The sequence below is a fragment of the Eulemur rufifrons genome, chromosome 20 (assembly GCF_041146395.1).
Source record: "Eulemur rufifrons isolate Redbay chromosome 20, OSU_ERuf_1, whole genome shotgun sequence".
Classification (NCBI taxonomy): Eukaryota; Metazoa; Chordata; class Mammalia; order Primates; family Lemuridae; genus Eulemur; species Eulemur rufifrons.
The window spans coordinates 48,735,332-48,747,905 of NC_091002.1; the positions used below are offsets into that span (position 1 = coordinate 48,735,332).

Consider the following 12,574-nt stretch of genomic DNA (forward strand, 5'->3'; position numbering starts at 1 on the left):
GTGATGCTTGGCATGATGTATGGATAAATGACTATAAATATCCAAATGCATGCATGCGGATATCTGGTTGTTCCAGCACCGATTGTTGGTCTGTTTGTCTATTTCAGTGCAAATATCACACTAACTTGATGACACCACCTGACTTTAAGACTTGCTATGAAGCTAAAGTATTCCAGACAGTGTGGTATTTGCACTGAAATCGACAAATAGGTCAATGGAACAGAATAGAGGGTACAGAAATGACCACACATACGTGGTCAATTGACTTTTGATGAAGGTTCAAAGGAAGTCCATCAGAGAAAGTATAGTCTTTCCAGCAAAAGGTGCCAGAGGTAGAAAACTTCTCCATTGAAAGGCATCATCAGACTCACGTTAGCTGCGCCTCTTCTCTTAGCGATCACTGCCATCAGTGCTTGATGCCCAGTGTCCTGAAAACCACTGTTTTGTACATCTGTCCAGTGTTCAATTTGGGATGGGAAATCTGGTTGCTGTTATGCCATCTTGTGCAGAAGTCCCTTCCCTATTGCAATGGCTTCTCAGTTGACACCCACCCCCCACTTTCATTGGTCTGATAAGTTTTAAATTGAATTGATAATGTGTATCATGTTTTATTTCCAAAAAGCTCTGTTGAATTATTTTTCAAATCTGCTTGATAATGTTTGTAGTCTCTTGGCACTTTACTCTTATTTTCAATCTTTTTTTTACAAAACACACTTAATATTTTGCATCTGATAACGCCAACACATGAAGTTTCAGCACATTTGACTCTGTTTTATGTGTCAGCTCTAACTTATGGTAACTTGTTTCCTTGTTTGTGTTGAAGTTTTTGACTGCGAGTTGATATTTTTGGAACTTTGAGACTTGGCTTGAAGGTGGATTTCTTCAGTATTTGTTTTGCTTCTGCTAGGTGCCTGGGGGCGCCCACAGGACACCACATTAAATGAAATTCTTGGCTTTTGGGTTTTCTCTGGGTACCCATGTAGTGTGAATTCAGGTTGCAAACCCAGGAGAAGGCTGTCTTAGTGTTATGATATTCATAGGAGAGACATTTTCCTCCTCACTCAGTGATAAAATTTAAGTTGGGGAGTTAGTTTTGTTGTTTGTTTGTTTTTTTTTAATGTCCCCTGGGCAAGTGGTGCAGGTGGGGAGTATTTATTTCTAATTCTCCCGTGTCCTGAGGTTTGACCTTCTGAGGTCTGAGTTTTACACAGATACGGAGGTCACATCTTCCGTTTGACTCTCAACAAGATGCATTCTGGACTTTGAGTCCTGCACCCTGCAGCCCACCAGAGCATGAACATGGAAGGTTGAGCTCCTCTGGTTTAGCAAATGCCTTCAAAGCAAAAGCAATCTTACCTTGCCAGGTTTCAGTTTTCACTTGGTTCTTGGCTTTTAACTATTTCTTACCTTTTAATTAGACCATCCATGCATTTACATGTAAGTTTTAAAAATTTTTATATTTTAATCTGCATTTGTAGTTGTTTTCAGTGTGAGTAGGGAGGTAATCAGAGAATTTAGTTCACTGTATTGTTGGAAATGAATTCTTATTTTTCAACCTGTGTATGATTCTTTTGTCATTAAGAAGACATATTATATGTCTGTATATTTTGATGTAGTCAAATGGAGCTATCTTTTCCTTTATAATTAGTGCCTTTTGACCTTTTCTTTTTTTTTTTTTTTTTTTTGAGACAGAGTCTCACTCTGTTGCCCAGGCTAGAGTGAGTGCCATGGCGTCAGCCTAGCTCACAGCAACCTCAAACTCCTGGGCTCAAGCGATCCTACTGCCTCAGCCTCCCGAGTAGCTGGGACTACAGGCATGCGCCGCCATGCCTGGCTAATTTTTTCTGTATATATTTTTAGCTGTCCATATAATTTCTTTCTATTTTTAGTAGAGATGGGGTCTCGCTCTTGCTCAGGCTGGTATCGAACTCCTGAGCTCAAACGATCCGCCCACCTCGGCCTCCCAGAGTGCTAGGATTACAGGCGTGAGCCACCGCGCCCAGCCCTTTTGACCTTTTCTAAGAAATTTTTCTTTACTCTCAATCTCCCTATGTCATAAATATATACATATATTCTCTTATGTTTTCTCCTTATATGAATATATATTCATATATATAGAAGGATTCATTTTTATTTTGTTTTTATAGACAACAATGGATCATGAGTAATATATAGATTTTGACCTGTTTTTGTATGCCCTCATGAACTAGGCATGGAGTATGTGTGTGTGTGTGTATTTGCTTGTTTTTTTTTTTTTAGACACAGGGTCTTGCTATGTTGCCCAGGCTGGAGTGCAGTGGCTATTCACAGGTGTGATCATAGTGCCTTGCAGCCTCCAACTCCTAGGCTCAAGCAATCCTCCTGTCTTGGCTTCCTAAGCATCTGGGACTATGGCATGTGCCACTATGGCTGGCTTGGTTTTTATATTTTTTAAACAGGTTATATGTGTATATACATAACAGAAGAAGAAAAAGAAGAAGAAGAAGATATGACAGAGATTATATGGGGCTGAAAAGTCTAAAATTTTGTTGTCTGGGTCTTTATGTAAAAAGCTGGCAGACCCTTGTATTAATCTACTTTTCCCCACTTATTTGCCATATTTTAGCCTGCCATTTATGCCTGAAGTTTATTTCAGGGCCTTTCATTCTGTTTCATTCATCTCTTTATTTTTTTGCCAACTCCAAATACCACACTGTAATGAAAATGGCTGTTTTCATTAACAAAACTACACGAGTTAAAGGAGAGGGATTAGGAAATGCAGGATCCATTTTCAGAGGGGAAATGGAAAAACGGAGAAAATTCGTACTCAGAAGCCTAATTGCCCTGACGTTAACTAGAGGCACAGAGACTCAGAGTGCTCATAAAATACGTCTCTGCCTTGCCCAAAGCAAGCGCTGGACCATGGAATTGGATTTTATTGATTAATTTGTAACTGTGTACAGAGCCGTATGAAGCATGAAACACTCAGAGACTTGTTCCAGGAAGCTTCCAACAAACGGAACAATGAATTGTGAAGCCCCCAGTGGATGGAGATTGGAGGATGTAGGGGAGAGGGGCACTCTGTAAACCCTAAAATATGCATTAGTCATTGAAGGGGGAGCAGAGAAGAAAGAGCCTGTGCCCTGAGAAGGTAATTGTATTAGTAGATAGCTGTTTACCTTCGGGAGCCGATGTTTATCTGTCTGAACTGTGTGTCTGTTCACTTTAGTCACGACACAATTTACTTATTCAATGAGATGGCACTCTCAGTTAATGAGGGTACACTCTTTGAATGAGGCAGAGACACCTGCAGATGTGGCCCTGAGTTCACGTGGCCTCTGCTACACGTGGCTGAGACCCTTTGTCACATTGGCCCCAGCACAGCAGCTGGGACTGCAGTCCTGGGTCTTGCTTAGAGGGGTAAGGAGGCCCCGCATCCCACAGCTCCACTGCATGGCTTTTTGCTCTGTTTTTCTCTTGGGGAACAGTCTGCCGGACCCCGTAGTCCCTCCCCAGACGAGTGTGTGTGAAGCAGGCTGTACATACCTGCAAGACCCTCTCTTTGGCTCTGTCTGCCCTCCCACGTGCTGGCTGAAAACAGGGCAGCTGGGGAGTAAGTGCGCCCCCCTTGCAGCCAGTGTGCAGATGTGCTGCTGGTGAAGGGCTCTGGGCAGGACCCTGCAGTATCTGCCAACCTCGAGGGGCCCTGTGTGACAGGTGACAGGGACAGGCTTGCAGAGTCTGCCTAACCCAGCTGCCGTGTTTCCGGGATGCTGCTGCTCTAGGAGCGCTTCATGCAGAACATCTCCGGGACCCAGGAAAGAAACAACCCTGCCATGACGAAGCACAATATTGCTTTGCAGACGTTGCCAAGGTCCACCTGGGCTCTTCCCAAGGGCGAAAGTGTTCAAATGCTACCTAGATGGGCTCTGAATTCAGGGGCTGGGGTCTCCCAGGTATTGAGATTGAGCAGAGTCCCTTGCTTGTCCATTTTCCAAAAGTGAAGCCTCCCTGCAGTTCACAGTGTGCCGATCTTAACACCTGCAAGTGTGTGGCAGTCACCCACACACTTGGGGGCAAAGGTGATCTGCAGCATGTGGAAGAATAAGTCTCTTCTCCTGCCCCCTCCTCCCTTCCTCCTCTTGTCTCTGCACTTTGAAATCACTCTCCACCCGGGCCCTGCGGGAGCCCGGACTGGTTCAGGGGTTTGTGATTAGGCAACCGCAGCCTGTCGCTCCCTACCCTGGCTCAGACAGCTCTTTCAGGAACCTGTGGTCTTGACAAGCAGGGAAGATTGCTTCAAAGAGCCAGCCAGCCCCCCTGGGAAGTGACAGCTCCTGCCTCAGGCATGGGAGGCTACATTGCCTGGCTGAGGGGAGCTGCTCCCAAACACAGAGGCCAGGAAAGATGAACAAAAAGTCACTTTCTCATTGTTGCTGCCAGGAAAAACCAGCGCCCAAGAGGATACTGCATTCTGCAGATCTTATTTAAAATTCTGCAAGCAGCCCTGGTGATTAGGGGACTGCAGCTAGATCTTGGCGGCAGCTCAGACAAATGAGAAAGGAAAATGGCCAAGCAGGTCGCCTCACCTTCCTCCCTTGCTGGTTCTGAGGAGCATCTTGCAGGAGAATTATTGTAAACTGAGCTTCGTAGAGGGAGGGGCTTACTTGTGGCTCAAACAGGCAGCAAGAAGCAGCGCAAGGATCTTTTAGAAGGGCTTAAGGCATGTTGCAGGGCTTTTCCTTTCAGTTCTTTCCCCTGCATGATGGGGGTGCTAGACTAGATCCCTGGTCTGGTTTGGGTTGCGTATTCCTATCAGTAAAAATGTAGAGCCTGCCCTCTTGTACCTCTGTGTTTGTTCATTTACCAATTATGCATATGTTAGATTCTACTAATGCATTGTGCACTTTGCAAAGGACATGCAACAACAGAAATAAGGAAGTCTAGATGAAAATACACATAAGCAGAAGCTCTAGTATTTTTATTTTAAACCTCTGTCATGCCCTCCCTCTAGGAAGTGAATACTTCATTTGGAAAACAACGAGAGCAGATGACCCAGTAGGGCTTCTTGTTCGGATGGAAAGTTGGCAAAGAACACTGTCCAGTGTGTTGGTCACTAGCCCCATGAGGCTATTTAAATTCATTAAAATGAAATAAAATTTAAAACTCAGTTTCTCAAACACACTAACTGCATTTCAAATGCTCAATAGCCACATGGGGTTAGTGGCTACTGTGTGGGTCAATGCAAATTGTAGAACATTTCCATCATTGCAGAAAGCTCTATTGGACAATCTGTTTAGCAAGTAGTCAAGACCATATAATTCAATATTTAATTGCAATGAACCTTTACTAACTAAGCACCTGCTATGTGCTCAGCATCATGAGGAGCATTTTATAAGCACAGTCTCATTTAGTCCCTCCAGCCACCCCCGAGTGAGGTGCTATTATTATTGCCACGTCATGCGGGTGGGGGGGGGTGAAGGATCAGGAGTCGCTCAGAGCTGACCACCTAGTTAGAGGTCCAGCCCTGTGTTCTACTGGGCGCCCCACAGGGACTTTTCAGACTTTTCTGGGCATGTGCTCTCGAGGGTGGTTACTGCATGTGTGCTTCTCTGTCCCACAGGTACAAAGGGAGTTTCTTGCAGAGCCGTGTGCATCTGAGAGCCGGCAGACTGCGCAAGCCAATGTGGGTGCCGAGAAGAAGCTGCCACCCTCCCCCACTTGAGGGGCAGGCCTCTTCAGAAATGGCAGGTAATGCTCTCCTTGGAGGTGAAGGTACCAGGCTTTGGGGGGGGCAGGCGCCAGCCCAAAGTCTACCAGGGGTCAGATGCATGAGGGATAATGATGAAAATATGACGTCTGAGAGACAATCAAAGTGACCCTAAACTAGAAGGGAGAGTATGGGGTGAGAAGATCAAGCATTCAACCATGAGAAGTCAACAGACATCCTTGCATACTGGCCACATGTGCTAGCCCTGTCCTGGGTGCAGATTCCCTCCAGAACCGGGGAAAACATGAATCAGAATTCCTGGTGTCCTCACCTTTACCCACCTCTAAAGAGGAAGTTCACTGGTTCCTTCGCAGGGTCATTGTGAGGCTAAAAGGGGTCAGGGGACGGGCTTGAGAGCCAGTGTGGAATGGAAGCATGGCAGGCATGTGACGCAGCAGGGTGCACCCTGGGAAGCAGTAAGAGGCGTACTCTTTGCCATGCTCGGAAATTATTGAAGGATGAACTCATGGGGGCTCCTTCCTGGGAAAATGGCTATTTTAAGCTGCGATCACTGGGCAACCAGGGCAAATTGCTGACCTTCTCTGGACCTCAGTTTCCCCTGCCTTTCTCCCCGTCCCCGGCCCTAGCCTTGCTTGCAGAGTGTTGGCTGGGGAAAATGGAGCCCTCCGTGAGAGGCTGCAGGGCCCCATCTGGCCAGTGGGGACTGAATTACCATCCTTTTGTGGATGATTGTTGGCTGTTTGGCTCAAGGGCTGACCTTGGGCTCTGTCTGATGTGTGAGGTCTTTGGTCCTGGGACATGTGCTGGGCACCTCCCCCTCCAGCTGTGTGTGGCCACAGTACCCCCTGCAGCTTCCCCCACACCCCTCCCCACCCCCAGAGCCGTCTAGGGTCGGTAGGCAGTGCAGGAATAGCCCAGTCCCTCAGAGAGCTTGTAAGTCAAGGTAGGTGGCTGCACTTGCAATTGGGTGGCCAGTGTAGAGGAAAAGAGATTGTTCCCCCACTCCAAAAGTCAAGGGCCAAGCTCCCCATGGGAGAGGCGAGGAGGCAGGGGTGCCTCTTTCCAGGGTGCTTACACTGACCCTGGGCCCCGGCCCCGGCAGAGACTGGCGGAAAAGCCTGTGCCTTCTCATTGTTCTTTGCACCCTTTTGTCCCTCTGAAAGCTTCTCTCAGCCTCAGGGAAGGGTCCTGCACCCACACCGTGGACTAGTGGAGGAGCCCCAGAGACCCCAAGGCTTCCTCCATGTAGGAGAAATCCTACTTCTAGATGTGGAGTCTTATCTCCACATCAGCATTTCATAGCTTTTTTCACACCCAAATCCCAAGAGAAAACTGGGGGCACCAATGGAGGGTCAATAAAACCAGACCCAAAAGAAAAAAAAAACAAAAACAAAAACCAGAAACAAAACCTGAATATAGAGCTAAGAATCAAGAGGCCATCCATAGTTGGAATTCTTGCAGGGAACACAGCTCCCCCCACGTGGCAATGATGCCCAGCAACAGCCTGCAGTGGTGACAGATGTCTGTGCTTTCATGTTTATTATTTGAGCAGCAAGTTGGGCCAGAGGCCTGGGGCTCATTTTCAAAGGCCTCCCTCTCCAGCAATTAGGGGGACCATGGAGGGTGTCCACTACGGGGCAGGTGTGAGCCTGCAGGATGCGGGAGACGCATTGGCCCAGGGAATATCAATCACTGCTTGTTGCTCATTGAAGTGTCAGAGAGGGAACAGGGAAGGGTGGTAGGGCAGACGAACAAGCTGGGCTTGACAGGACATGATGGACACCATCCAGATGGAGGGTAGGAGAGTGCATTGAAATAAATACCACGTGGAAATCAAAGGGGTCTGGGATTTTATCACCACACTTGCCAATATCAATATTTCACCGTGCAGTGACAGGCACTCTGAGGGCGTTGGGTGTTTGAAGACAAAGTGCTGTGACTTCAAAGGAACCTACAGCAGAGCTTGGCCATCCACCATTTACAAACTACTTTTTTGAGTCTCCTTTGACCTGAAAGGTCCTGGGCAAAGAGATCAGAGCTGGGATCTGAGAGAGAGCTGCCCTTGTCTGTGAGTGTGTGCACATGAATATGAGTGTGCCTGTGTGTGTGCATGAGTATGAGTGTGCCCGTGTGTGTGCATGAGTATGAGTGTGCCCGTGTGTGTATGCACATGAGTATGAGTGTGCCTGTGTGGGTGTACATGAATGTGTGTGTGTGCATGAGTATGAGTGTGCCCGTGTGTGTGCATGAGTATGAGTGTGCCCGTGTGTGTATGCACATGAGTATGAGTGTGCCTGTGTGGGTGTACATGAGTGTGTGTGCATGAGTATGAGTGTGCCCGTGCGTGTGTGCATATGAGTATGAGTGTGCATGAGTATGAGTGTGCATGAGTATGAGTGTGCCTGTGTGTGTGCATGAGTATGAGTGTGCCTGTGTGTATGTACATGAGTGTGTGTGTGCATGAGTATGAGTGTGCCTGTGTGTGTGCATGAGTGTGCATGAGTATGAGTGTGCCTGTGTGTGTGCGTGTGTGCATGAGTATGAGTGTGCCTGTGTGTGCGTACATGAGTGTGTGTGCATGAATATGAGTGTGCCTGTGTGTGTGTGCATGAGTATGAGTGTGTGTGTGTGCGCATGAGTATGAGTGTGTCTGTGTGTGCTGGTGAGTATGAGTGTGCCTGTGTGTTTATATTTTGGGGGAGGCTGTTTTCCTGGCAAGACAATGAAGAGGTGATCTGCTGTTTTGAGTCACCTGAGGGGCCATAATTTGAGGGAACTTGCTGGAATCCAGCAAGGAAATTGAGAATGACCTTCGTGTGTGTGTGTGGTGGGGGGCAGTTTCTCAATGTAAAGCTAGGGAAAACCTTAGGTCCTAATCCTTGTAGGCCAACTAGAATTAGTAAAACATTTAAAAATAAGTAGTTGAGAGTACTTATTTGTCCAGGAGCTGAAATAAGATGTTATAACTGATTTTTTGTCTTTATTTTTTGGAGATACTTCCTATCAATTACTTAGGGGGATGAGAGCGAAAGGATGTTTTTTAAAAACAATTTTTTAAAAAGATATTTAATTTCCCTCTCTTCTAAACTATTCCAATAGCTCGGTACTAATCATTCGAATTAACAGATGGCTTGGCAGTGAAGTCATCTGCAAACAGAAGGCCAGAGGAGTTATGAAGGATAAAGACCTAATTTATAAGATTTTACATTGATTGGAATCTGTGAGACTCTCTTGACAACTGAGTCCTTTTTTCAGAAACCTAAGTCCAGTAGTCCCTCCCACTGAAGTTTCTGGCTAGGGCAAGGGAGAAACTAGAAGTTTCTATTTAGATGCTAAATGAATGGGGTAGATGTACCAGGCATCTCAGGCTAGACATGACTAGGCTAGTGTCCCTCTTTCAAAGAACATCCTCCTTCATCCACAGTCACTTGAGGGTCAGGGATGAAGGGTGGTTATGTGAATTGAACTTCCTAGACTCGAGCTGCCTCATCGAAGGGATTGGTAAAAAGAGAGTTTTTGGATACCAAGTCATGGACTATCCCATGGAAAGCGAGCATCTACCTTATAATCCAAATGTTCTTTCTGGCACACTCCAGTCCTAAGGTTGGCTTGTTGGCTGGGAGCACGAGAACCTTCCCTAAAAAACTGACTGCTGATGAATTTAGACCCTGCAACTCTCTCTGTCTCTCAGCTTACCGTAGCGTTCATCCACATCCATTCAGGTTAATTTTCACAATACAATGTAAATTGATTGCCAGGTGAAATCATGCTCAAGATGTTGCATTTCCTGAAGTTGATGAAAATGACCGTTGGAGACCTGCTTTGTTCACTTCCCTGGGCAGAGTCAGACGAGGTGACGGACGAACAAGAGAAACTGACAAGGATGATAACTCTGAGTGACTTGAGTATCAGAGGCTTAAGAGAAGCCTTTGGAAACATGGACAAATCCCTATAATCTTTCTTACGGGGAAAGTGCCCCTTGGTGATCTTGCTATGAAAGTAAATGCAAAGTGAAGAATGCCTGTTGATCTGCTCTTCAATTCTGGGTAAAAATGTTTTGTCTTCCTCAATACTTGATCAACTTCTATTGATTTTAGCAATTAGCTCGTGGTTTGCCACTCTAACCTCCAAACTGAAGATTCATCTTTATCTCTATTTATCAGCTTATTTTCACAACTTTTGTTTTCATCATTTTTCAAGATAAATTCTCAAAGTCCTTAATTCTTTTTTTTTGATATATGATAATTGTACATATTCATGGAGTACATGTTATATTTTGATACAAGCATATAACATATAATGGTCAAATCAGGGTAACCGGGACATGATTCACCTGAAACATTTATCATTGCTTTATGTTGGGAACATTTGAAAACTTCTAGCTATTTTGAAATATAATAAATTATTGTTAACTATAGTTGCCCTATTGCACTATTGAACACTAGAACTTTTTCCTTTTATTCAACAGTATTACCCATTAACCAACACCTCTTCTTTACCCCTTCCCACCACCCTTACCAACCTCTAGTAGCCACCATTCTATTCACTACCTCCATGAGATCAATTTTTTTTAGGTCCCATATATGAGTGTGAAAATGCAATATTTGTCTTTCTGTGCCTGGTTTATTTCACTTAAAATAATGTCCTCCAGATCCATCCATGTTTCTGCAAATGACAAATTCCTTCTTTTTCATGGCTAAATAATATTCCATTGTGTACATACACCACATCTTTCAAAGTCCTTAATTCTTGACTATTTACTGTGAAATTTTGGTCCCCATTGTGAATGAATTCATCTTAGGTGGGCTTTCCTCAGTAGCAATGGTCTCAGTTAATTAAGACCCTGTTTCCCAAGCTGATAGGTCTTCCTCTGTCTTTGCATCCCAGTGCCTAGCATTCATTTCTTTACCTTGAGCTTTCTTGAAGCTCAGTCTCCACTAAAAGGGCAGTCAAAAGCCAGCTTCCAGATCCTCTTTGAGAATGAACAAGGAAGAGCGTGCAACGTGGAGGTTTGGTTTCTGATTGTACTTTCAAGTTGTGTCAATAGCGGGAGACTCCAGTGGGTGTCCAGTTTGGATGGCAGTGGACTGTAACCGGCATGATTCAGTTTTATGGAATTGCCATTTTCAACCTTAAGGATCATCTAATGTCACCTCAGTGTTACAGACGAAAGCCCTGGGGAGAGAAAGGCAGTAACTGTGAACCTGAGGATGCCACTTCGATGTCTTTTAACCTGAAGTCCTCTCCCACATTACAATCAGACGGCGTTTTAAAGGTGAGGCTCATTTCCAAAGCCAGCACCTAAGGCAAAATTGCCTGTAGTCAAAATTATCTTTGAAAATTCTGCAAATCCATCATAAGGGTACGATTTGTGTATACAACTCCAAACAGAAATTCTCACGCACAATATGTTTGAAGACTGCTGAGATGAAAGAAGGAAAGAAAAAAGACCATCCATCCATGCAGGCTGCTTTGCAGATAAACAGCAAATCCTCCCACTGAAAAGGGGTGTGAGGATCCTCAAGTGTCCCCGCTTCACTGTGTGGAGTGCGCCTTTTGGTATTAGCATTAAGCCTCTAGAACTGCTATGACATCTTAATGGATCGGTTTGTTTCGGTGGGGATTAAACAAGATAATGGAGCTGTGTCTTCCTACGTCAGGGGAGGGTGAGCTTCAAGCATCTGGATGCAGGTTAGATGCCCATGTGATTGGACTCCGTTGAGTTCTCATCTCACCTGGAACACCTAAGTCTTTCTTGTACCAGTTCAGAAACGGGGGACATTTTATACTGGACAGTTACTCCATGCCAGCTTGAGCCAGCTGAGGCCAGTCAGCCAAAGATGATCACTTCCAGCCTGAGGGGAAGTTCACCAGCAAATCTTGTCATGAACATGCTCTTTCTACTGTTTATTGTCAAGTTAGGGTCTCACTTAAGAAGGGAAGCTTTGCATGTATGTGTGCGTGCGTAGACTGACGAGTGCGTGGACTCTAACACTCTTGTGTTGTTTTTCCATTAGAAAAAGCAATTGAAGAACCCACACATCCATGCAAAGTGGTGCTGTCACCTGAGCAAAAGCTGCTAAACATTCTCTTTTGTTCTGGGTACACAATTTCCGATACATTTTTCCTGATGAGGTCACTGCTCTGAAATGAATACTTTTCTTTTCAGAACTCAGGGAGCTGCAGGGATGAAGGCAACATCATCGAATGTTGTTTGCATTTCAAGTGGGACAGTCTATTCTCCGTGAGCTTAAACCCCATCAACATACAGCCTTATTATCATTCTACTAATATCACAGTGATTGACCCTGGGCTGCAAAAAGAATCTCATAATTAGGTTTGCCCTCTTTTTGTGTTTATATGCACATCTCTTTCCAGCTGACGACATATCCGCTTTTTATTAGTATTATTATTATTGAAATCCCTTGTGCTAAAAGGACCTGATCCATTAGCAGAGACCTGTTCTATTTACTCCAATGCTGGGATACATTAAAACATTCTGTGGTAGAAAGAGTGCTCTTATATATTTCCTTAGAAACGCATTTTTTGGAACTGAATAGAGAACATTGATGTGGTTGAGGTTAATTATTCGGGCTTTTGCTGGGTACATTGGAAGTTATGCTGCTTCTCCTGGTACACAGACTAAAATTGGAACACTGAATAGGAACGGAGCGTGGCCCTGTGCCCGGATGACACATCTGAAGTCATATTGATTGAGGGAGATGTTTTATTGAACGATAAGAACTACATTGAGTTTATGGTTTTGCAATTTCCTGCGGCTGGCACAGCTTATAACAGTAAACACAGAGAGGTTCGGAGCTGCATTTCCAAGGGAGATTTTAGCAAACTCTCCCAATAACTAAA

The 12,574-nt window shown here is 45.0% G+C and overlaps 1 protein-coding gene across 1 annotated transcript in view; it reads left to right on the top strand.

Moving 5' to 3' along the window:
• The window catches only part of ZNF831 (zinc finger protein 831), an 83,443-nt gene that overhangs the window by 34,522 nt on the left and 36,347 nt on the right, over window positions 1-12,574 (top strand). Inside the window, exon 4 of the mRNA XM_069496663.1 lies at window positions 5,603-5,730. Coding sequence (XP_069352764.1) covers window positions 5,603-5,730 — 128 coding nt within the window. The remainder of the gene's footprint in view (window positions 1-5,602; window positions 5,731-12,574) is intronic.